Source organism: Syngnathus scovelli, chromosome 17, assembly GCF_024217435.2.
Source record: "Syngnathus scovelli strain Florida chromosome 17, RoL_Ssco_1.2, whole genome shotgun sequence".
NCBI classification, from domain to species: Eukaryota; Metazoa; Chordata; class Actinopteri; order Syngnathiformes; family Syngnathidae; genus Syngnathus; species Syngnathus scovelli.
This window is the reverse complement of record NC_090863.1, coordinates 12,975,266-12,996,329: the sequence shown is the minus strand read 5'-3', so window position 1 is coordinate 12,996,329 and position 21,064 is coordinate 12,975,266. Positions and strand designations below refer to the sequence as shown.

The 21,064-nt window shown below is 41.9% G+C and overlaps 4 protein-coding genes and 3 non-coding genes across 8 annotated transcripts; 2 read left to right on the top strand and 5 right to left on the bottom strand.

The window, feature by feature from the left end:
- The first annotated feature begins 330 nt into the window (after positions 1-330).
- dcun1d1 (DCN1, defective in cullin neddylation 1, domain containing 1 (S. cerevisiae)) lies at positions 331-13,153 on the top strand. 2 transcript variants are annotated; one of them, XM_049746629.1, is made up of 8 exons: positions 8,408-8,549; positions 8,913-8,955; positions 9,717-9,930; positions 10,069-10,237; positions 11,247-11,377; positions 11,468-11,550; positions 11,758-11,854; positions 12,290-13,153. In XM_049746629.1, the coding sequence occupies exons 2-8, from the start codon at positions 8,953-8,955 to the stop codon at positions 12,364-12,366; spliced, it is 774 nt and encodes a 257-aa protein (XP_049602586.1). In that variant the 5' UTR covers positions 8,408-8,549; positions 8,913-8,952; the 3' UTR covers positions 12,367-13,153. The 2 variants fall into 2 exon arrangements, with proteins under 2 accessions (XP_049602587.1, XP_049602586.1); XM_049746630.1 differs by lacking the exons at positions 8,408-8,549; positions 8,913-8,955 and adding an exon at positions 331-477.
- Positions 1,138-6,729, bottom strand: eif4a2 (eukaryotic translation initiation factor 4A2). Its single transcript, XM_049746619.2, has 11 exons — positions 6,577-6,729; positions 5,599-5,644; positions 5,375-5,507; positions 4,871-5,010; positions 4,296-4,464; positions 3,924-4,033; positions 3,714-3,857; positions 3,276-3,413; positions 2,815-2,904; positions 2,225-2,304; positions 1,138-2,141 (listed from the first exon to the last, which is right to left on the bottom strand). Exons 1-11 carry the CDS (start codon positions 6,603-6,605, stop codon positions 1,997-1,999), a joined length of 1,224 nt encoding a protein of 407 aa, XP_049602576.1. The 5' UTR covers positions 6,606-6,729; the 3' UTR covers positions 1,138-1,996.
- Positions 3,488-3,673, bottom strand: LOC125985551 (small nucleolar RNA SNORA81). The gene has a single exon (XR_007487330.1). It is a non-coding gene; the product is annotated as a small nucleolar RNA SNORA81 (small nucleolar RNA).
- On the bottom strand, positions 4,555-4,626 carry LOC125985552 (small nucleolar RNA SNORD2). The gene has a single exon (XR_007487331.1). It is a non-coding gene; the product is annotated as a small nucleolar RNA SNORD2 (small nucleolar RNA).
- On the bottom strand, positions 5,248-5,323 carry LOC125985553 (small nucleolar RNA SNORD2). Its single transcript, XR_007487332.1, has one exon. It is a non-coding gene; the product is annotated as a small nucleolar RNA SNORD2 (small nucleolar RNA).
- setd9 (SET domain containing 9) lies at positions 7,754-9,722 on the bottom strand. The gene has a single exon (XM_049746627.2). The coding sequence runs from the start codon at positions 8,611-8,613 to the stop codon at positions 7,759-7,761; it is 855 nt and encodes a 284-aa protein (XP_049602584.1). The 5' UTR covers positions 8,614-9,722; the 3' UTR covers positions 7,754-7,758.
- A 150-nt stretch (positions 13,154-13,303) lies between the features above and the next one.
- Positions 13,304-20,569, top strand: LOC125984589 (coiled-coil domain-containing protein 39). Its single transcript, XM_049746570.2, has 19 exons — positions 13,304-13,762; positions 13,973-14,092; positions 14,181-14,327; positions 14,411-14,569; positions 14,643-14,735; positions 14,816-14,944; positions 15,578-15,769; positions 15,867-15,970; positions 16,058-16,190; positions 16,565-16,759; positions 16,856-17,023; positions 17,097-17,234; positions 17,503-17,711; positions 18,119-18,248; positions 18,325-18,484; positions 18,685-18,791; positions 19,163-19,324; positions 19,664-19,743; positions 19,954-20,569. The coding sequence occupies exons 1-19, from the start codon at positions 13,664-13,666 to the stop codon at positions 20,042-20,044; spliced, it is 2,616 nt and encodes an 871-aa protein (XP_049602527.1). The 5' UTR covers positions 13,304-13,663; the 3' UTR covers positions 20,045-20,569.
- The last annotated feature ends 495 nt before the right edge of the window (positions 20,570-21,064 follow it).

Genomic DNA, 21,064 nt, shown 5'->3' with positions numbered 1-21,064 from the left:
TGACGGTCGAAACAACGAAAAGGAAGCTGTTGCTCTGAAAAATTTCATTTAAATTTGCCGCGCAGACGAGTTTGACTGCACCGAGCAAGCGAGCGAGCCGCCTCCGAGACTGGGGAAGATGCCGGAAGTGACGTTTCAAGTTGCTCGCGTTTATCTTCAGTGAATGTAACCAGAAGTATGTCGAAGCGTGGAGGCAAAAGGTGGATTGGATCGCTATGGGATGCAGTAACACCAACGAAGCAGGTGTATCGCTACTTTTGTTTCCACAAGACGAGGCTTTGAGGAAACGATGGACCAAACTACAAGCTACAAAGGACGCGGAAAGACTGGTCTGCTCCGACAGATTATTCGAGTGTTGTGTGCAGTGCACCTGCTCCAGGAAACCTGCTTTGAACCTGGACCCCTAATGAGGATCAAACTTGGCGGACTCCATTTGGGAAGCCTAGAGGTGCTTTTGTCGAACGAGAGAGGAAAAGGGTAAGTTTAATTTTAATTTAAGTCAGGCCACTGTACCAAGAATACTAGTAAATAAATCAATATTTTGCAGACATCACTCATCAGGAAATAATTAATAAATGAATATTATGATTTTTTTTAGACATCCTTCTCAGTTCCCAGAGTTGGGAATTTAGACTGGATATAGTCCTTGGAGACAGGATTTTAATAGACAGAAATTGCTTCAAATTTTCTAATTTCGGTTGTGAATCCAAAGGAGTGCAAAAATATCGACATGGCTTAAGTGTAAAATTCCACACGGAGAAGGAAAATATTGAATGCGACTGATAACGCAAGCAGTTTGTGGACTGAAATAAAACATGTCATAAAATGACAAACTTTTCTATTGTGAGTCATTTTAATGAAAGAAATTGCAGCATGTGTATCTCCATTAAAACAATCGATGGATCTAACGACCTCCACCTTATATTGCACATTAGTATGATGCAATACAGTTGAACCTGTCAAAGTATAAATGTTAATCTGTTTCAACCCAGGGAGGCCACTGAAAAAGTATTTATAAACATGTCTACTTTAAGGCTTCCTGCTTCAGCAACAGATTAGTCCTTATCACAAACATAACGTAATATAAACGGGATAGGAAAATGTAAACGTTGGAGTTACTTAAATCAAGGACAAGCGTAGCTTTTACAGCAATTTTTCATTTATTAAGACATTCTTACAATTTGAGAGATCTGAAAAGTAGTGCAGGGGGGGAGAGGTGTGTGTGCGTGTGTGTGTAAATGCTAACACGTATACTCTAACGCAGGGGTCACCGACTTCAGCCCTCAAGGGTGCTAATCCAGCACGTTTTAGGTGCCGCCGTACTACAACACATTTGCTTGAAATGATACGCAAGCTCAATTGAGCCTGATAACGCTCCTGATCATTTGAATCAGGTGTTACGGTGGAGCTGCATCCAAAAAAAGGCTGGATTGGTGCCCTGGAGGACCAGACTTGATGACCTGTGCTCTATTGTGAGCAAGACACCAGGAAACCATGGCCAAAATGAAAATGTCTGACAGCAAGTTGGATGAAAATACATTTAAATAAACAAACATTCACAAAAAGCAAATACAAATCTACTATTATATATAATACCGTGAACAAGTGCCTCTAGTAAGCAGGCCCACAACACATCGCACATGTTAGCATAACAGAATTTGCAGACTTTATACAGCACTTGTACCTTTTAGTCCACAAGTAGGTTACTAAATGGTGGAGCACATCGACTATACGGATTATAATAGAACATGGAAAGAAATGCCTGAAAAGGACCACAATAATAGAGCCCATGGCTTTGTAGCTCCAACCAGCCAAAATCACAGAGGTTCGGAGTCTACAACTGCCCAAGAATAGAAATCACCTCGTGAAAATATTCGCATCCAAGGTTTAGCATCAACTTTTTTATTTTTTAAACCTCCCCCACCCTCTGGAATAATAAGCACGATGCAAGTGTACGTCAACTATAACTGCGTTTTATAAAGGAAAACTAAAAGGCTCAAATAAGGTCTGCAACATTCATAGGCATCTCCTCCACCGTAGTATTGTAAAACGTCTCAATGTCGCGCAGAATCCTCTTGTCCTCTTCGGTGACAAAGTTAATGGCGACTCCCTTTCTGCCAAAACGCCCACCACGGCCAATTCTGGGGGAGAAACAGCACGTCGCTCAAGTCAAGCAAGAGAAGGTTGAACTCACCCCCCCCCCCCCCCCCGCAGCTCATCTTACCTGTGAATGTAGTTCTCTCGATTTGTAGGAAGGTCATAGTTTATGACCAGGGAAACTTGTTGCACGTCAATTCCACGAGCCTGGGGGAACAGGTCACAAATTAGCACAAAATGTAGACTTTTTTCCCCCCTTTTTTAACATTTGAAAGACGTGGTTCAATGTCACTTGATTAAAAGTAACAGATCCCTACATTAGAGGGAACCATTGTGGAGCACAAGTCTTGATCTCCCAAATGTTTACACTGCTAAGTCATTGAGGGACTTTCACAGGATTGTTTGGAAACATTTGGGCTTTAAAACAAACAAACAACAGCTACCTCAAAGAAACAAATTGACAGTTTCAGCTATCAGGTTCACTTAAATATATAACATGACTTCTATGTTTATGTCACATTGTGACAGACCTAACAATTAAATGCTCTTTTACTAGATGGCACAATAAACATGATGGCACATTGCATGTGTATCCATCCATCCAGCTGTTGCTATTCATACAGCAGAATTACAACCGAAACTTATTAACGTATCGCACCAAGTAAATTGAAAAGAGATTATTATCTTAACATAAACACTGCTCTATTTGATACTAACCAGTAGATCAGTAGTGATCAACACTCTGCTTGAGCCAGACCTAAACTCCCTCATAATGACATCACGCTCCTTCTGGTCCATATCACCATGCTAGGGAGAGAAAGCGAGTTTCTGTTCAGTCAGTGTGGCTATGAAAAGGGGTGAGCAAGCTTTTTTTTAATGGACAAATTATTTGTACAATTGTTATGCAAGTAGGAAACTTGATGTGTTTATTAAAAGAAAAAAAAAAAAGCTTTTAATGCACGTAGAAACTTTTAAAATGCGTATTCAAATATACAAAATAATTGTTCTACAATTTATACTGCAGACTTGAATTTAAAGTTATTGACATGGGGTTACCAGCAGCATAGGGTCACTAGAAGGACAGTTAATAAACACATTTATACTATAATAGAAGTAACTACTCTAACATAATGGGCCGTATTTTGCCCTTGCATGTAATAAAGTGTCGCTCATCTTACCAGAGCAGAAACCGTGAAGTCTCTAGCATGCATCTTCTCAGTGAGCCAGTCTACTTTTCTTCTAGTGTTGAGAAAGATCACAGCCTGGGTGATGGTCAGGGTCTCGTAGAGGTCACACAGGGTGTCCAACTTCCACTCCTAAGTCCAAAAAATATATATAACATTCAGTGACTTGAATACATTCAGTCGCAACAAAGTCCCTGGTGAAAAAGCCATGTAGCACAGTATCTTGAGACAATGGACAGCAGACATTAAGAAAGAGGTCCCTCCACGCCTCGTTTGCGAAACTGTGGCTTTCATCTCCTTCCCTAGTATACCCATGCTTACACACCCACATCGGCCGAGCCCTTGGGAGGCTCGGCTTCTGCGGTTTGAGCAGGATGCTTTAGAGGGAAGGTGTGGTTCAAAATGAACACTGGCCTTAACAGACCTACCTACCTCCCGCTCAACATTGATGTAGAACTGCTTAATACCCTCCAGGGTGAGCTCTTCTTTCTTCACCAAGATGCGGATGGGGTCACGCATAAACTTCTTGGTCACCTCCAGCACATCTGTGGGCATGGTGGCAGAGAGCAAGACAACCTAGCGAAAACAGTGGAGGCAGCTTAGAAAGGCAAGCCGGCACAAACTGCAGTTAAGGCATCTTACCTGAATATTTGTACTCAGTTTCTGGAAGATCTCATAGATCTGATCTTTGAAACCCCGACTCAACATCTCGTCAGCCTCGTCGAGAACAAACATTTTGATCCATTTGGGAGCTGTAGGGGAAGGCAGAGTTGTGTGAAATGGCGGCTAAATGGCGGCTAAATGGCGGCTAAATGGCGGCTAAGGTGAAGGAACTCCCACTCCCTACTAATGCATACAAGCAGCCAGTTAACAACATCCAATTTCATCACGTTTTGTTCAATTGTTGTTTCATCCGTTGCTTCAGACGCCGCCTTTTACGTCAATTCACGGCTCGGCTCTTGTGACGTTACGACGGCCTTTGAAGAAAATGTATGATTTAGCTAAAGCACTCACACAGATGTCTCCTGTTGAGCATGTCATACACTCGACCCGGAGTGCCCACAACTATGTGGGGAGCCTCGGCCTGAAACTTCTGGATCTCACTGCGGAGATTGGTCCCTCCAATACAGGCGTGGCAGGTTGCCCCCATGTAGTCGCCAAGGGCCAGAATGACTTTCTGAATCTAAAGAGCAGGGGTGCACAAGACAAGCACGCCGGCTCAGTCAGAGTTGCGCAGAAGAACAGCGGCAGCACATTAAGACAAACTGTTGTTAAGTGATCAGTGTGTCAAGAGCTCTCAACACCAAGAGTCAGTCCCGAAAGATAGTATGCCATCACGTCACCCAGTTATTCACAGCCACAAATTCCCCAAAGAGGAGAGAGGAAGTTAAGCCAGATCACCTTTTAGACCAGTGCAGTCACGGACTAGGACTACACAAAGTCTTAGAGGGGCAAATTTCAATTTTGCAGAATTTACACGAGTCTTTAAAGAATGGTACCTTTCAGATTTGAACAGTGTCCTCAATGTGCTGCCTAGGTCTGAGACACTGCTGAGGTATTCATGAGTCATGACCTCAGGAACAGCATACCTGCTGAGCCAGCTCTCTGGTGGGAGCCAACACCAGAGCCTGAGTCTCCTTCTGCTCTATGTCCAGCTGCTGCAAGATAGAGATGGCAAATGTGGCCGTCTTGCCAGTGCCTGACTGGGCTTGGGCAATGACATCATAGCCTGATGGCAAAATGGCACAGAATTATGCAGCAGTCCCACACACGCATTTGCCATTCATTAAACTTCAAGTCAGTGATTTCCCAACCATTGTACCACAGCAACATTTGTTTCGAGATACAATTCTGCCAGGCAGCAGCAATATAGATAGGAGTTCGGCGATGTTTGGTGGTGCGCCGTGACATTTCTCCAATGTTAAATATAGACCGTGGCTTAAAGGTTAGGAAATCGGTACATGTTGAGTGATCAGTGAGATAAAAAAAGCTATCCCCATTATTGGGTAAGTCCCGAAAGATGGTAAAGCATCATTTCACTCGTGTATATATATACCACAGAGCTACTTGGGGCTTTTCATAGACAACTGTACCTTTAATGCAAGGGATTATAGCCCTCTGTTGAATGGCTGAAGGCTTCTCAAAACCATATGCATAAATTCCCCGAAGAAGCGTTTCCTTCAGGTTCATATCATCAAAGTTGTCCGTAATGTCATTCCAGTTGCTCTGTAAAAAAAAAAAAAAACATACAAATCTCGAATGAGCACCAATTTATGTTCACATCTTACATTATCAATTGGTTGCAAAGTGTTCATACCTCAATGACACCATCTGGCTCCATTCCATCGGGCCCTGCATGGTCGCTGTTGGGACAAAAACAAATCCATCAATTATATTCTAGTACATTTACGCTAATTTATAAATTGAGTTGTCTCAAGGTACTTTATTAAGTGTGTATATATACACACATACACATTTATACACATACATATATATATATATATACCTACATGATATATAACTATTCAAGATAAATTCAGTGTACAGATGTGGAGGGCCTCATGACTTGCCCCAGCCCCCAAAATGACTGAGCCCCTGCAACCACGTGGTGTGACCACGTGCTGGGAAGATAGCAGTTATGGCGCAGTCGTGTTGGATGAACATTAGATAGTGACATAATTTAACAAAACCCCCAAAAATAGGGCTACTTCGTGTGCAATGATCGGGTGACCTTGGCCTTTGGTGACTCGCGTAAAAGTAACGCCTTTCGTCAGATTTCACGAGCGGGGCCGGGCTCGGTTGATAACATTCCAAAAGTGTGACGCTTACGTAACTGAGCAGGTATTAGACCTGGGTTCGGAAGTTGAGGTCAGATCGCCAATAAATTATTGTCGGATGGACGAACTTTGCGGAAAATTTCAACATGGAGCCCGCGGTTCGATCACAGAGCCAACATGTCCGCCAGTTGGGCCTGTACTGCACTGTACTGTACTGTCAGCGGATAATTGTACTGCGGTCCGTGCGATCGTAACGTAGTCCGTCCAAGTCACGTTTAAACTTAACACATAGAGAACATAAAATATTTATGAAAATAATGTATTATTCGTCACATTTGACGGAGTGAATAAGAACTCGTCGCGAACGTATACTGGGCCAACCGTTAGCACTGTCGGCCTCGGGGCCTAGGCTATTTGGTTCATCGACGAAATATAAAGCGAAAAATTATTTACTAAACTACGCTCCTAAGCGACACATTATTGCAATTTTTAGCTTTCCGCGCGATTTTTCTCATTACCTGTTGTAATCAGCAGAATCGTTAGACATGATACGTATCCAAGCTCAGCATGCGACTGGAAAGATCGCTGGTGGCGACGTCAAGTGGCTTTATGCAGCCGAACTACTTTCGACGTTTGAACGCAATACTCACTGTCGTCGGGAATACTGTTTATAATGTGTGCAGATTTTCACCCACACCATACTGAAATATAACAGATAGCGGTTAGTTGAAAGAGTTTCAACATATATCAATAACAACCCTAAATCGTAGCTTACTATGTTTATTAGCGGAAGGATTCTGCAGTAATAAATAGTGCTGCGGCAGCTACGGTGCTCCTAAGTGGACAAATGTTTGGCGGTCGAGGTTGCGTAATAAAGTTGTCATTGAGTCAAAGGAGTGGTTTAAATGAAACTGTGCATTGTGCTATCATGATAATTGTTTTCAACAATTTAAATCAGTCAGATGAAGGCCGAACCTTTCTTCTAGATAGTTACAGATTTTTTTTGTGCGTATTATTTTCAGAGGCCCTCTTGCTTAAGATTTCTTTTTGACGATACCTAGTGGCCAGTAAATTTACAACATGCTCAAACTGGCATATTACACAGATAATTAATTATCTGATTATAATCAATGCAGATTATTATTTATAAACATGCTTTGACTGGTGGTGGGTGACATGGGTCACATTTACCTTTGGGGGTAGGGACTACGACGCATGGAAAACACATATTTTACATTCTGATACAGATGAACTCGTGTTTGTGGCTATTCTCATTCATCTAGGTCATTTGTTAAGGGCATTGAATCGATCTCAGTCGGAGTGCTTTAGTTGTTCATCTGAGAATGCCAATCTATTTTTGGTTTTGGACTGACCATCTTATTCAATTGAAATTTGTAGTTTTATTTGACAGTATTCCAGCCATGGCAATGAAATACTTCCCGCGCTTTCTACATCTGAAGGGATGCTAAAACGGTCTATCCTGCGTTTGCCTGAACACACACAGACTTATTGAAAAGTATTTGGAGGCACTGCAGACAAGTGGATGACTTCATTTGAGTCAATATTTTTTTGTCCAGCTGCTGGTGGGGGAAATTGTACAGACACCTAGGGAAGGCCATCTCCCACTCCTTGATTGTTTCTTGGACTCAGCGATGAGCTGAATTAGTGTAATAATAAAACAGTTGTGGAGGCACATTTGATTATTGCCGGACTTCTTTATTTTGTCGCTTCGAGTGCACAATAGTGTAGTAATTGGAAAATAGCTCCTCTCCTTCTGCGATGTCTCTGAGTGACACAAGGACTACACAACGAAGAGGTCTCTGCGAGCGCGGGCTGTAGTTGACATTGGGAAGATAGTGCCGAAACTCAACGGGAAAAGTGTCAGAAACATCAAACTCCTGGTAGCACACATTGGCGGGCATCTCATTGGAGCAGTTGTTCACATACTGACCCACTGCCAGCGGATTCTGCGGAGTGGATGTTAGCCAAGTGGTATCATTCGTTGTGAAAGGGCCCATTTGGTCTCTGCCACTGCATGAATTGTACACTATCTTGGAGATCCCTTTATCATTCCCATCAACCAAGACACCATCTATGCACCTAAAGACAAATGGATTTCTGATGGATTGGAGGAGAATAGGCTCATATGCTTGGTAGATGGTGCCAGGATACATGGCGACTGTTGCTCCTTTAGGTACCAACCCCCTGGTGACAAACACTCCAGTTCCTGCATGGGGAAGTGTGCTGGGCTTCCGGTCGATGCAGAATCCAAGAGATTGGAACATGGCATCGTGTACACAATGCCCTTTGTCACTTATTACCTGGCAGCGGAAGTTGCCGAGCTCTGCACGATGATTCGCCCCGTGGAGAACTCGGAAGAGTCGCAGGAGGTTCCGTGACACCACTTCGTCCGGGATCAACTTGTCCTCACAACGCCCTTTGACTTGTCGAAGTGTTTTTTCATTTTGGTAAATGTTTAGGACAATCCAAGGTAAAAATCGGTGTCGGTATGACTTCCATTTAAGCCGAAATCGCTCTAGTACTTTACTAAACATTCGGAGGGACGAGGGCTTCAGTACTCGACTTAGCTAAATCGATTGTTGCAACAATTACTCAATCGCTTCTGCCAATAGTCCCTCACAATAAAAGCATCCTTTGCGCCTGGCTATTGGTACGCAAATATTTTGTCGGTAAAAATGTCGCAAATTATAAAATCATTTTTATATTCTTGTTATTTATTAAAATTACTGTTAGATTTTGTTTTTCTCTGAATGAGTAACAAATGAATAATCCTTTATTTCGAAAAAGCCAACCGGAACCTTACTTGTTTCTGTAACATTGTTACTTACTTTAGACAGCTGGATGGGAGGAAAGAGAGCCAAGCAAAGACAATCATGGTAAGAAATGTTACGTCTTCCCTTCGTGCGCTACTGTAAATATCATCCATCACGACAAGCGCATGCTTATGGTAAACAAACCTTATAATTGCCTTGAACAGCCCTTGTGTATCCCCGTAGTACGCAAATGGGCGCGCGTTAGCATGCGCTAACTAGCAGCAGGTATTGAGGCCAACTCGCTAGCCAAGTTGCGAAAAGGTTGTGATGCAAAATGCTCAGAGTTGCATGCTCCTGGCAAATGACACCCCCGAGGTGTCGTCGCCCAGCTTTTGGCGAGGTGTTTTCATCCATAAACAAATTGTGACCTGCAGATAATCAGTTTGGCACAGCTGTCAAACAGAGTTCTGGCGTCTGATGATTCAAACGTGAGCGTCTGTGTGGATGATGATGATGATGATGATGGAGCTATGAAGCCAGACTTGCAGTGTGTTTCAGATTTAAGTTGAAGTTGTTGTTTTTTGTTTTTTTTTACACTGGATGTAAGGACAAAGGGGCTGAAAGTAAAGTACTTGCACTCTTTACTTAGGTAGAAGTAAAAACCTATGTAAAAAAAAAAAGACTGGTAGAAGAAACAAGCCAATGGATTAAATTGATATCATCACCCCACTGCTGTAGAGAGCAATTTTCAAATCGCTAAGGCTGCAATTTTAGGGCAGAAGCTTTGTTACTTTCACCACTGCATAAGAATAAGATTGTGCCAGCTATATCTGATTCCACATTTGGTTTGAAAGTTTCTTCTTCTTTTCTTTTCTTTTTTGTAGAACAAATTGAAGTCCTCACAGAAGGATAAAATTCGCCAGTTCATGATTTTCACCCAAGCCAATGAGAAGACTGCACTGGTTTGTCTGTCACAACATGACTGGAAACTAGAGGTTGCCACGGACAAGTTTTTCCAAAATCCAGAGCTCTATGTTTCCAGTTTAAAAGGAGCTTTCGACAAGAAGAAGCTTGAACAACTGTACACCAGATATAGAGGTATGTCTTTTAAAATGTATATCATGCACATTACATTTTATCCTGTTGTGGGCTGGCAGAAAGATTTATCACGGGGTGCTACGCTAAAACAGTGAATGTAATCATTGCCATTGATTATCTTCCCAACTTTTCACTCAGATCCTCACGATGACAACAAGATTGGCATCGAGGGGATTCAGCAGTTTTGTGACGATCTCGGTTTGGACCCCGCCAGTATAAGTGTTCTCCTCATCGCTTGGAAGTTCAGAGCTGCTACACAATGCGAGTTCTCAAAACAGGAGTTCATAGATGGCATGGTGGAACAAGGGTGAGATTGTAGAAAAGTTTGTCTTCCTTCACCTTATACTTTCATGATTTGGAGTTGTTCACTAAATGTCAAACTACAGCCTGTTATGAAGTGACTCGAGTGCTTTGCCACAAGTGCGCACGTACCGTAATTTTCGGACTAAAAGTCCTTCCAGGATATAGGTCGCATTAGCCATAAAATGCACAATAACGTAAAAAAAACATAAGTCTCTCTGGAGCACAACTTCCATCCACGGAGGTGAAAGAGAGCTCCGTAGAGTAGGACGGGGCGTGCGTAAAAGCCATGTCTGAGCCCCATCCACCGTCGCCGGACAGCCACCCGGCCGAGCGCCGGCCCCCGACTTCCATCCACGGAGGTGAAAGAGAGCTCCGTAGAGTAGGACCGGCCGTGCATAATAGTTTTTCAAACCTTCTGTGTCACTCCAAATCCTTAAATCCTTCAAACTCTTCGTCCTCCGTGTCACTTAGAAACAAAGCTGCTAATGATGCCGGTAGTACGTGGGGCCCTTCGTTATCTTGGTCATCCCGTGATCAATCTTTGTCCTTTTTGTAAACAACCGCCACGTTGTGTTGCTGACGTCACTTGAAATTCAAATTACAGTAATCCCTTGCTACATCGCGGTTCCACTTTTTTTTTGGGGGGGGGGGGATTTTTGAAAAAAAAACCACATAAGTCGCTCCTTATTATAAGTCGCCCCCCTACCCAAACTATAAAAAAGTCCGTGACTTATAGTCCGAAACTTACGGTATGTCAAAATTCTTGCTCGCAGGTCAAAGCCCAAAAAAATAAATAAATAAGATGAGCAATGTCTTTTATTGTGAAAACAAATTGTCAGATTCACCTATAAGTCCAAATTTGGCTTTATTGTCGTAAAGGTTTATGTCCAGATTGGGAGCCTGAGTCCGATTTTTTTTTTTTTTTTTTTTTTATGCCTTTCTGCTATCTTGTGACTTTGCGGTGCAAGTACGAGACATACTAATATGTATTAACTTTCTTTATGTTTCCTCAGATGCGACAGTATAGACAAGCTAAAAGCTCAACTACCCAAGATGGAGCAGGAGTTAAAAGACCAAGGAAGATTTAAGGACTTTTACCAGTTTACATTTAATTTTGCAAAGAATCCTGGCCAGAAAGGGTTAGGTAAACAATGAACTGTGACACACTAAATGAGGGACGAACCTTTTAACCCCATTTTTCCACTTTCTTCCTCCTTTTGTTTTATTCTTCTAGATTTAGAAATGGCTATTGCTTATTGGAATTTAGTATTGGATGGAAGGTTCAAGTTCCTCGACCTATGGAAAACATTTTTAGTTGTAAGTACACAGTGTGCTCTCTTTTCAATTGTGTGGTATATTCCAAAATTGAAGTTCTCGCTAACAAATAATAATGTCAATTTGTCTGTCTGTCTGTCTGTCTGTTGTTTTGTTTGCCGATGACAAATATTTTCTGAACAAGTACTCGAGTATTGTGGGAAGTCTTGTCATCGGTTTCTTCAACTTGACTGTGATTTTACGTTGCAGGAGCACCACAAAAGATCCATTCCCAAGGACACTTGGAACCTGCTGCTAGACTTCAGCACAATGATAACAGATGACATGTCCAATTATGATGAGGAAGGTGAGTACTTTGTTTAAATTTGGAATGTGTTTTGGGAGTCAGTCTATGGTTTTTGCATTGTGTGTTAGCATTAAGCTAGCAGACTTAATGGTTTGGCAAAATTCCCATGTGATTGTCTTGATTTTGATGTAAATTGATTGGCTCTAGTGCTAAACAGGATTGACACAGTCACTTCTCTCTTCCCTTTTTAATCCTTGCGAGTATTCGGGAAAAATGACGACGAAAACCCGTAAGGCGAGGAATTAGGGATGAAATTTGCCTTCAGAAAAAAAATTGGCCGCGATCAAAAATGTAGCATGGTGGTGGTAGTAACATTTTCTCCTTAGTGCGTTTCATGAAGGAAGGAAGGAAGGAAGGAAGGAATGTACATCACTACGTTTTCTTATCACTGAGAATCATTCTGTCCTCACGACATGAATGTTTTCCCTTCATCAGGAGCTTGGCCTGTACTCATTGATGACTTTGTGGAGTTTGCACGACCGCACATCGGGACCAAAAGCACTGCAGTTTAGGCTCCTCTTAACAGCCTACACAAGCAAGAGAAAAGAACACGTGGCCCACGCTGAGCTGACAACTATGTTGCCTTTTCAATCCTCAGGACTGAAATATTTTACACAGCAGAGACTTTATATATACACGCGTGCGTGCGTGTGCGTGCGCGTGTATGTTTGTGTATGTACAATACATATATGTTAAAATAATGCATATCACTTCGCTGGTCAGCTTGTGGTGGTTTGGGCGCTTTTAACGACAGTATTTGGGATTTTCTGGGGGTGCTGAAGCCAAGCAAGAAGCAGCACCATCTCAGTTTTGGGATGTGTTTGGGCTTTGCTCAAATGTCCACACACATTCTTCAACTGTCATGTAAACATTTTTCTAAAAATAGTTTTTAATTTGACTCCTGAGTGGCATCCAGATTTTTATTTGATCATACATCTGTGACTATTCCATACGAAGTCCCATCGCAGTTTTTTCCAAGATCAACGCTGCTCCATTTTTTGAACTTGAAATAAATATTTGAATTTGGTATCTTTGAAGCTGCCACCCACCCCTGTGTGCCTCAAAGCAGCCGCCCGCCTCTGCGTGATGAATACAATGTTATGCTTCCAGGCTCATAAGGGATGGTTAAATGAGGTCAATCTTTGGACGTCTTGCAGTTCCTCCCTTCTGGCCAAGGCGTACTTGAATGGAGAATGATTTAGAATCACTTTTAGTATTGTACATTTGTCAGCCAAAACATTAGGCAGACCTGAGAAAATATCAAATTACAGCTAAAATAAACATTGGTGTTTAAAATGACGACTTTAGTTCAGCCATATTTTCTTTGTTTTTATTTGCATGACTTAATGTTTTTTAGCACTGCCTTGCATCAAACCAAGTAGTGCTGACATAGTGGAATTTGTGTGAGGAGTCACATTTAACATTTTGAATCTTCCGCACAAGTACAGTACTTCAGTCATTTCTGCACTTGACTGAACTCCCCCCCCCATCACCCGTTATGTTTGCTAAGTGACAAGAGATGTTATTCCCAGTAGCTAGGAGCATCGCCAGACCATGTCATAAAGCTCCCCCCGATTGTTGTCTTTCAAACGATGCATCCCCTGTGGTGACATCATCAGAGTGGCTACCACACCAACTCACGATGTCGTATACTCGATCACTCCGGGGAGATGAGGAAAATACTTTACGGTTTTGATGTGATGAGTCAATTGTATCCGCTTGCATTTTTAACTTCACACTGCCCTCACCTCACGTCAACCACCAAAAGAAATCCCTATCAATATAGAAGGGTAACTGCAATAACTAAATATGGCGGCATTTGCAGCGAGAGTTTTATCAGAGATGGGCTGGGAGCAGCACTATGCCCTCCCGGTACTCAACACTGAAAACAAGGGTTTAATAGACAAGGTGAGTAGCGTGCTGATTTATTCTCACTACTGCCGGTAAATTGAATATACTACATTCTTCACCTTCAATGCATTTTGTTTTGAAGAACTTTCCCGTGACCCTTAAGAGAATAAGCTGTTTGGAGAACTATTGAATGAATTCTGAACAGCAATCAAAAATGCAAAGCATCGGGAATCTCGTAACACAGTCTTTGTTCTCTGATTTGTACAGATATGCGAGATCAAAAGGACCCTGTTGAAACTGAGAAACAAACGTGAGCAGAATCAAGAAAAAAAGCAATTAGGAAACGACTGCTTGAAAAATGTTAGAAAGGAGCTGGAAATCACAGAGGTAGGTTCAATTGATTTGAGTCTGGAAAAAAAATGTCTGTCTTTAGGGAAGCGGCTCAACAATAACTTGATACGACGTTTGTGCAAAGGCTTTGTGCAAGGCCAAAGAAAGAGAGATTGATTTGGAGATCAACCTGGCCGCCGTTGCTGAGAGAGAAAACGGCCGTCTGGTGCAAGAAAATGCAAAGATGGACAATGAAATTCAGCATTGGGCTGAAAAGGCCAAATATTTCAAGGTGAACGAATATCAGCCATCATTTATTTGATTTGAAATATGGACACAAAATGGTCTGACGATACCTTTTGGCCATTTTCTCAGAACAACATCACGAAGGCCAAACAGAAGCTGGAGCAGTTTCGGGAGAAAATGAATTGGGACCAGCAAGCCCTGAATTCTTTTTTGGAGGAGTCGACAATAAAAGATGATGATATGATGGCCATCATGAAGTATTCACATCAGGATGAGCAGAGGATCAAGGCTAGCATGGCATTTTTTTTTTCCCCCCATCTCAGAAACATTCTCAACTAAAACAGTATTGCCCGTCCCGCAGTCACTTTCTTTGGCCATCGAGAGGACGACATTGGACGCCAATAAAAAGCGCAAAGGGCTTGACAAAGAAATGACAGAGACTTTATCTGCACAGGTGCTGAACCCTTCAAAAATGTGTACAGAAATGGAAAGGACGGATACAATTGATGACCAAGTCTTGTTTTTTCCTTTCAGGTTGCTTTGGACAAGACGATGGCGAATTTGCAGCAGGCTCATGTGGAAACTGAGAAGATCATCTACCAGTGGGAAAACACCATCCAACAAATGAAGCAAAGAGATGCTGAGATGCATCAGTCTGCTCTGGTAATGATGCACAATGATTCATTGCATTGCAATGTTCACTGCAAGACTTAAGTTGTGATTACAAATAAAAAAATAAGGGAGTTGAAACCTTAAATCTGTTCATTTTCCATGCAGACAAAATATGTTCCGAGTCGGGAAAATAATATCCTCGTCGTATTTGTCTGTATCAAATTAAGGACTGCAGATCTTTTTATCGCCTCTTGAACGATTATCCTTAATTGGTGTTTCAGGGAAAAGGAAAAGTGCTTTTTATTTGCTGTGTGAAAACACTAATCAACACTGTTATTTATTCACGATTATTCTCATGCTCATTTTCTTAATATTACAGATAGCAGTAAACCTCAAATCCATTTTTTCAAATGTATCTTGTACCTTTGTGGCATTCAGCATATGTTTATTACTGTCAAATGTGATCTGAACATATTAAAACATGTTCAACTATAGATATTATTAAAGCACAGCAAAAAATGAGAGCAAGAATTAGTTTTATCACCGATGACTTCAAATACTCCTCCCACATACTGTAATCAACTAAGTTCAGCACAAGATAAACTGAAATAGCAAATGGTCACTGTATTGAAGCGAGACCATTTTGAACACACACCAACATAACGTGTCCTTTCATCGAGCTAGAAACTGGCTGAAACCCACCAGATCATCAGAGAAAGGAACGACACTTTGACGGAACTCAGTCACTTGCAGGACTCGCAGGTGATGGACAACAAAGTCAAAGAGAAGAAATTAAGCGCCACCAATCGTCAAACTGCAAAACTGCGACTTGATTACAAGCAGCGAGAGAGCAATTACGTTGAGATGCAGGATGAGGTAATCACAAAATGTATGAACTATAAACTGTGTAACGGCGCAAAAGTGGTTTTGGTTTGGTTTTTAAATAAATTTTTTGTTCCTCATGCATCTGCAGCTGAAAAGTTGCAAAGCCTTATTGGATAGAACAACCTCCAATGTGCACGCAATGAGGTCCCACATACGCAGGATGGAAGAAACCATCCAGAGCAATAACGAAAAGTCAGTCCAGCTCAACAGCAGCAGTGTTATGCCGGAAGCAACTCTGGTGCTTCACTAAATCGGGATCCCGTATTTTGTTGATTGCAGACTGAAACAAGCGCAGGCCCACAATGCTGCCCTGGAGGCAAAGCTGAAATCTGTGATACAAAACGCCCTGAGTGAGAAAGAAAGAGCTGCCCAAATGGAACATTTCCTCAAGGAAGAGCAGCAAGTTATCAAGGTGGGACGTTGTACGCCGTAAGATTCAAGTACACCGTAGAAGGTTAAGAAATGCTTTAGGACTATTAGCCGCACCTGATCAGAAGCTGCACCAGCAGAAAAGCGCGGATTTATTATTATTATTTTTTTTTCTCATATAGAAGCCGCACCGTACTATTATTATTCACAAAGAAAGACGGTACACAGAAAGTCACATGAGTCGTTATCAGTTATCAGATAGTTATCAGTTCAACTGAAGTTAACGTTACCCCCTGCCTTTCTGTCACGGAAGAAGTTAGTCATCCTTTGAGTGTGGCTCTGGAACCGATGAACGGCATGACCGTTCATTTGAACGGGGAAAGACCATTTGAGTTACGAGACTGTTTTGTTTCCCAGGAGCTGGACGTCCAGCTACGTGCCCGCGGCAAGGAGCTCGTCCGCTGCAAACAGAACGGAGAGGACGCCAAGGCAAAGGAAAAGAATTGTGTGGCGCATTTACTACGGAGCAAATGCACCATCAACACGTTAGAATGTCAGCTCAAGAAGCAGGAGGAGTACTTACTCAAACAGATGATGATCATGAATGAAAAGGTAAGCAAGCGTATGGAAAAAGCACAAGACAAGACAAGTCTGACTGACTGCTTGCTTTCACTCGCGTTCCATTACAATGCCACTTTTCTACATTAGGATTCCCAGTTGATCATTTTAGATAAAAAACTATCACGATTGCAAGGTGTTGTTGGTGATTCCGATGAAAAGCTGGGCATGGAAGTCAAGATCACAGAGCTGCTAAATGCCCTCGAGGAGAAGAAGAAGACATCCAGTAAGATCGTCATCAAAATCAAAGAGTCTGAGGTTAGACGGTGCGCATCAGCACGGGACCATCCCCACGATGACCTTTGACCGGATACTCTTTTGCGTACGGCAGGAGGACATTCGCTTTTTGCTGAAAGAGCGGGAGGATTCCGCAGCTCAGAAGAAAGAGCTGCACAACAAAGTAGCCGAACTGAAGCTGATCAATAATAATATTGAGAAGGAGCTGAAGAGACTTGGGCAAAAGAAACAGGTAGCCACAATTTAGACCGTTGACAACTATCAGCTTTACGTTATGGCAAAAAGTCATTTTGCGACTCACTTTTGCGAGAGACGATGTAAAAAAACGGGGTCACTTCAATTGCCTTTATTTTTTTTAAAAAAAGCTTGACATATCTTGAGTAAAGTTCTTTCGACAGAACCAAGCTAAGGCTGGCCGTCACCATGACGATCACTTTTTTATTGTATGGCTCTTATCAACTGCGTCCATAATAAGCAATTGCCCCGTGGCCCTTTATCAGGAACATATCGTGGAGCAGAACATCTCCAAGCTGGAGGTGAAGCGTAAGAGGGATCTGCTGTTCAGCAAAGCCAACAGTGTGGTGTCCTTGGAGAAAAGACAGTTGAATGTGAAGAAAGCAATTCATGAGCGGCAAGAGGAGATCAGAGTCTACAGTCAAATGCTCACTCAGCAGCTGAAGACCACAGAGCAGGAGAGACAGAAAATCAAGTAAAAAATGTTGAAACTGAATGTTACTTTCTCTTACATCAAGGGTAAAAAAAAAACAAAACAACAACTTAAAAGCCAGGTAGGGTTTACACAACTTGGCCAAACAAGGAAAAGCCGTCCTTGTCCTTTGATAGTGTGGGCTGAAAAGTTGTTCAAATTCCTGAAAAATCAGACAATGTCTAAAAGCCAATCATCTGACCTGGCACTTGTGCCGCCAAGCATATTTCAGGAGGGGTGGGTGGGTGGGTGGGGGGTTCAGTGCCTCTGCTGCCCTCCCTCCCTCCCTCTCTCTCGCTCTGGAAAACCCTTGACTTTATTGTCAACACTGATTTGCATTTGCAATTGAATTGCAATTTCTTTCCTTTTCTTTTCTTTTCTTTTCTTTTCTTTTCTTGCTATCTCCCTAGCATTGAACTGAATATAAAGTTGTCCAAGGTTGAAGCCTCCAAGAAGCATTACGAGGTTGTGACCTTTGCCATGGCAGTCCAAGAGGATGACGAGAATGCGGTCAAGTCTCAAGCTCACTACATCGCCCAGGTAACAATCCCAATCAGGAATGTATTTTGTCAGGCATCGTCATTAAAAGGGGACTGGACTGACTCCCTTCCACTAGGCCGCGCTAGAGAAAGCGGAACTCAAGCAGCGGGGAGAGTGTCTAAATAGCAAAATCCACAAGGCCGAGCAGGAAAATAAAGCGCTGGAAAACACAACTCTTTTATTCCGCATGAATAATACTGGATTTCATACAACAGTCATCAAAGCTAAAGAAGCCAGTGAGTACATCTGACTTCCACTATTATCTATCAGTGGCAATACTATTGGGCAATCCACACGTATGGGTGTTATTGTTTACAAATTATTGACACAAAAATGGCTTGCTTGCTCTCTTTGATAACGCAATATTAGTGGCTGAACCAACGTGCTGCTTTTTGGGAAAAGTGAAACTAACTATAGATTTGTATTTCCATCTCAGCTCCGGATTATCAGGAAAAGTTCAAGCTTGAAGAGCAGCTTCAGGTAGCCAAGGCGACGCTAGTGTCCAAAAAGCAACTAGCTCAAAAGCTTCGTGAGGATCTACAGGTACTATGAGCCGCCGCGCTTGTTCTTATGATTGCTCATGCGAGACAAATCTTGAGGATTATAAAAACGTTTTTAAAATGGCTTGGTGTCTTCTGTAAAATCACAAATCTAAAGAAAGAGCACCCTCTCCTTTCACTAGAAAAAAAAAAGGTTGTTTTGCTTTTTCCCATTCTTTTGCAATCAGCATTCACATAGGTTGGTTTCATCGCATACGTTGGTTTCTGACCAAAAAGTGGAGGAGGAAAAAAAAGCAGCTTTTTTTTTTTTTTTTTTTGGGTGAAATGAAATGCATCAAGCAAAACAGTAACTTTGACACTGTCATTTTTGTTTGTTTGTTTGTGCCTAACTTTCATGACCCTTTTTCTCCTGAGGCAATTAACAATGCCTTGAAGACTCAACTACAAGACAAACAGGCTTTGGAAAAAGAAGTCATGCAACTTATGGATTTGAATGATTCTGTCAGTGAGATGATCCTTACTGCCACCAAGTTCAAACCTCAACTCAAATCGGCACTGCAGCAGCACTTTCAGCAGGTTGGGCTCTTAATGGCATTTTGCGGGTTTGTTATCACTGAAGTCATCGGGAGCAAACATTTTAAGAGATAAATTCATGTAGATCGAGCCATCTCATTGGCCTGAAAACAATTATTTATTGACTACAAGTAACGTTTCCATGTTCATCCACGCAGTATATGCCAGCGATGTACAGTTGGAACATTTCACACTAGTTAGTTGAGAAAATTGAGATGAGATTATCATTGTTTTGATGGTTATGATTATATACATTTTTTTGTTTTGTTGTGTGTCATGAGATTTTTCAAATATATAACTTATATGTGTCAATCATGCTGACGCGCGTGCTTTTTTTTTCAGGCCAATCTGTCTTTTCCATCTCCTGCTATCTCTGGCATAAGTCGAAGGTCCAACCTTGTCAGCAGCTCGCTCTCTGTCAGGTCAAATCCATGTTTATTTACAAAAAAGAACAAAAACTTGAATGCATGTTTTGGATGAAACATTAATGTCTTATTTTTGGAGTACAGTCGTACTTTCCCTTTCTCTAGAAACTATTTGTGTGTGTGTGTGTGTGTGTGTGTACATGTGTTTTTAAATATTGTCAAAACCGTTTGTGCATATGTTGATCTATTTCTCCCTTGACGTAATAGGTGTGGTGCCTTTTCAGCCAGTAGCCACAAGCCTTCTGATGAGCCGGACCCCACTGTGAAGACCGTGATCCTGGGCCAGGATCTTCCGTAACGCTTTTGCCCTCGTGACATTTGGTTGCTCAGGAACTTCCCTCCTTGTGAGATTACATTGGACGATCGCTTGCATATATATGTGACTGACAAATAGACTATTAGGGAAAAAAATCGACATCTGACCTTTTAAAAAGGACAATCGTTCAATTATTTTCTCAAGTGGTGGACAATTGTGGTGGACCAGCCAGGACATTTTGTTTTTATGCTTATTCATGCCATTCACTAAAGCGTGATATAATACGGTACGATTCTGATGGCGACACACGTGACACACGTGACACACGTGACACACGTGACTCGGACAGAGCTGGGTTTGAATCGAAGCGGACGTATACCGTCCCAAACTGCTGCCTGTTTCCTTTCTGATGGCACCGCTTGTGCATTTCTATGTAAATGTTCTGCTCTGAGCCGCCGAGGATGTTTTCATCCTGCTGAATGAAATCACGACTTGGCAGAGAAAAGTAGAAATTCTGACTGTAAAATTATTACACACATAGCAAAAATAAATCTGTCGTCAACAGCATTTTGGGGATTGTTTTGTTCGCTCAAAACAAAAACAAAAATACCCACTGGAGAGTAATTCATTCAAGTGTATTTCTCTTATTGTTTAACACTCTCATTCATGTGACTGACTAAATGGTTAAAAAGAGAGAAGCAGATTATCATAATCCTCAACAATGTAGAAAGTGTTGAAACACACTCGGCCCATGTGTGTATGTGCATGCAGTATCTTGAGTCCATTAGTAAAATTGATATGCACTCATCAAGTCCTACATAGCTGAGTGCTAAATATCACTGCTGGAAGGGTCTTAAAACTCTTATCGGATGTAATGGTAAGGAACAGAGACGTTATATTTGCCAACAGACAATGAACAAGCAATGTTAAATATTGTAAAGAAAATGCATAGAAATGACAATAACGAAGGCAGCCTCGAAACCTGGGCGAAATGATCGCAAAGGAGGTGTCTGTTCGAGGCCGTACTGTATTTGTGGCGTAAATAATGTCATTTGAAAAATG

What these genes read in the sequence shown, in the direction of transcription:
- LOC125984589 (XM_049746570.2), top strand. Translation starts at nt 13,664, where the DNA reads ATGGCGGCATTTGCAGCGAGAGTTTTATCAGAGATGGGCTGGGAGCAG. An exon ending in CAGAGACTTTATCTGCACAG is followed by an intron (nt 14,736 to 14,815) that starts GTGCTGAACCCT and finishes TTTTCCTTTCAG; the next exon opens with GTTGCTTTGGACAAGACGAT. An exon ending in CAGGAGAGACAGAAAATCAA is followed by an intron (nt 17,712 to 18,118) that starts GTAAAAAATGTT and finishes CTATCTCCCTAG; the next exon opens with CATTGAACTGAATATAAAGT.
- eif4a2 (XM_049746619.2), bottom strand. Translation starts at nt 6,605, where the DNA reads ATGTCTAACGATTCTGCTGATTACAACAG. An exon ending in GCTCAACAGGAGACATCTGT is followed by an intron (nt 4,034 to 4,295) that starts GTGAGTGCTTTA and finishes CTTCCCCTACAG; the next exon opens with CTCCCAAATGGATCAAAATG. An exon ending in ACATCAATGTTGAGCGGGAG is followed by an intron (nt 3,414 to 3,713) that starts GTAGGTAGGTCT and finishes TTTTGGACTTAG; the next exon opens with GAGTGGAAGTTGGACACCCT.
- dcun1d1 (XM_049746629.1), top strand. An exon ending in TCCTGGCCAGAAAGGGTTAG is followed by an intron (nt 11,378 to 11,467) that starts GTAAACAATGAA and finishes TTATTCTTCTAG; the next exon opens with ATTTAGAAATGGCTATTGCT. An exon ending in GTCCAATTATGATGAGGAAG is followed by an intron (nt 11,855 to 12,289) that starts GTGAGTACTTTG and finishes TCCCTTCATCAG; the next exon opens with GAGCTTGGCCTGTACTCATT.
- setd9 (XM_049746627.2), bottom strand. Translation starts at nt 8,613, where the DNA reads ATGTTTAGTAAAGTACTAGAGCGATTTCGGCTTAAATGGAAGTCATAC.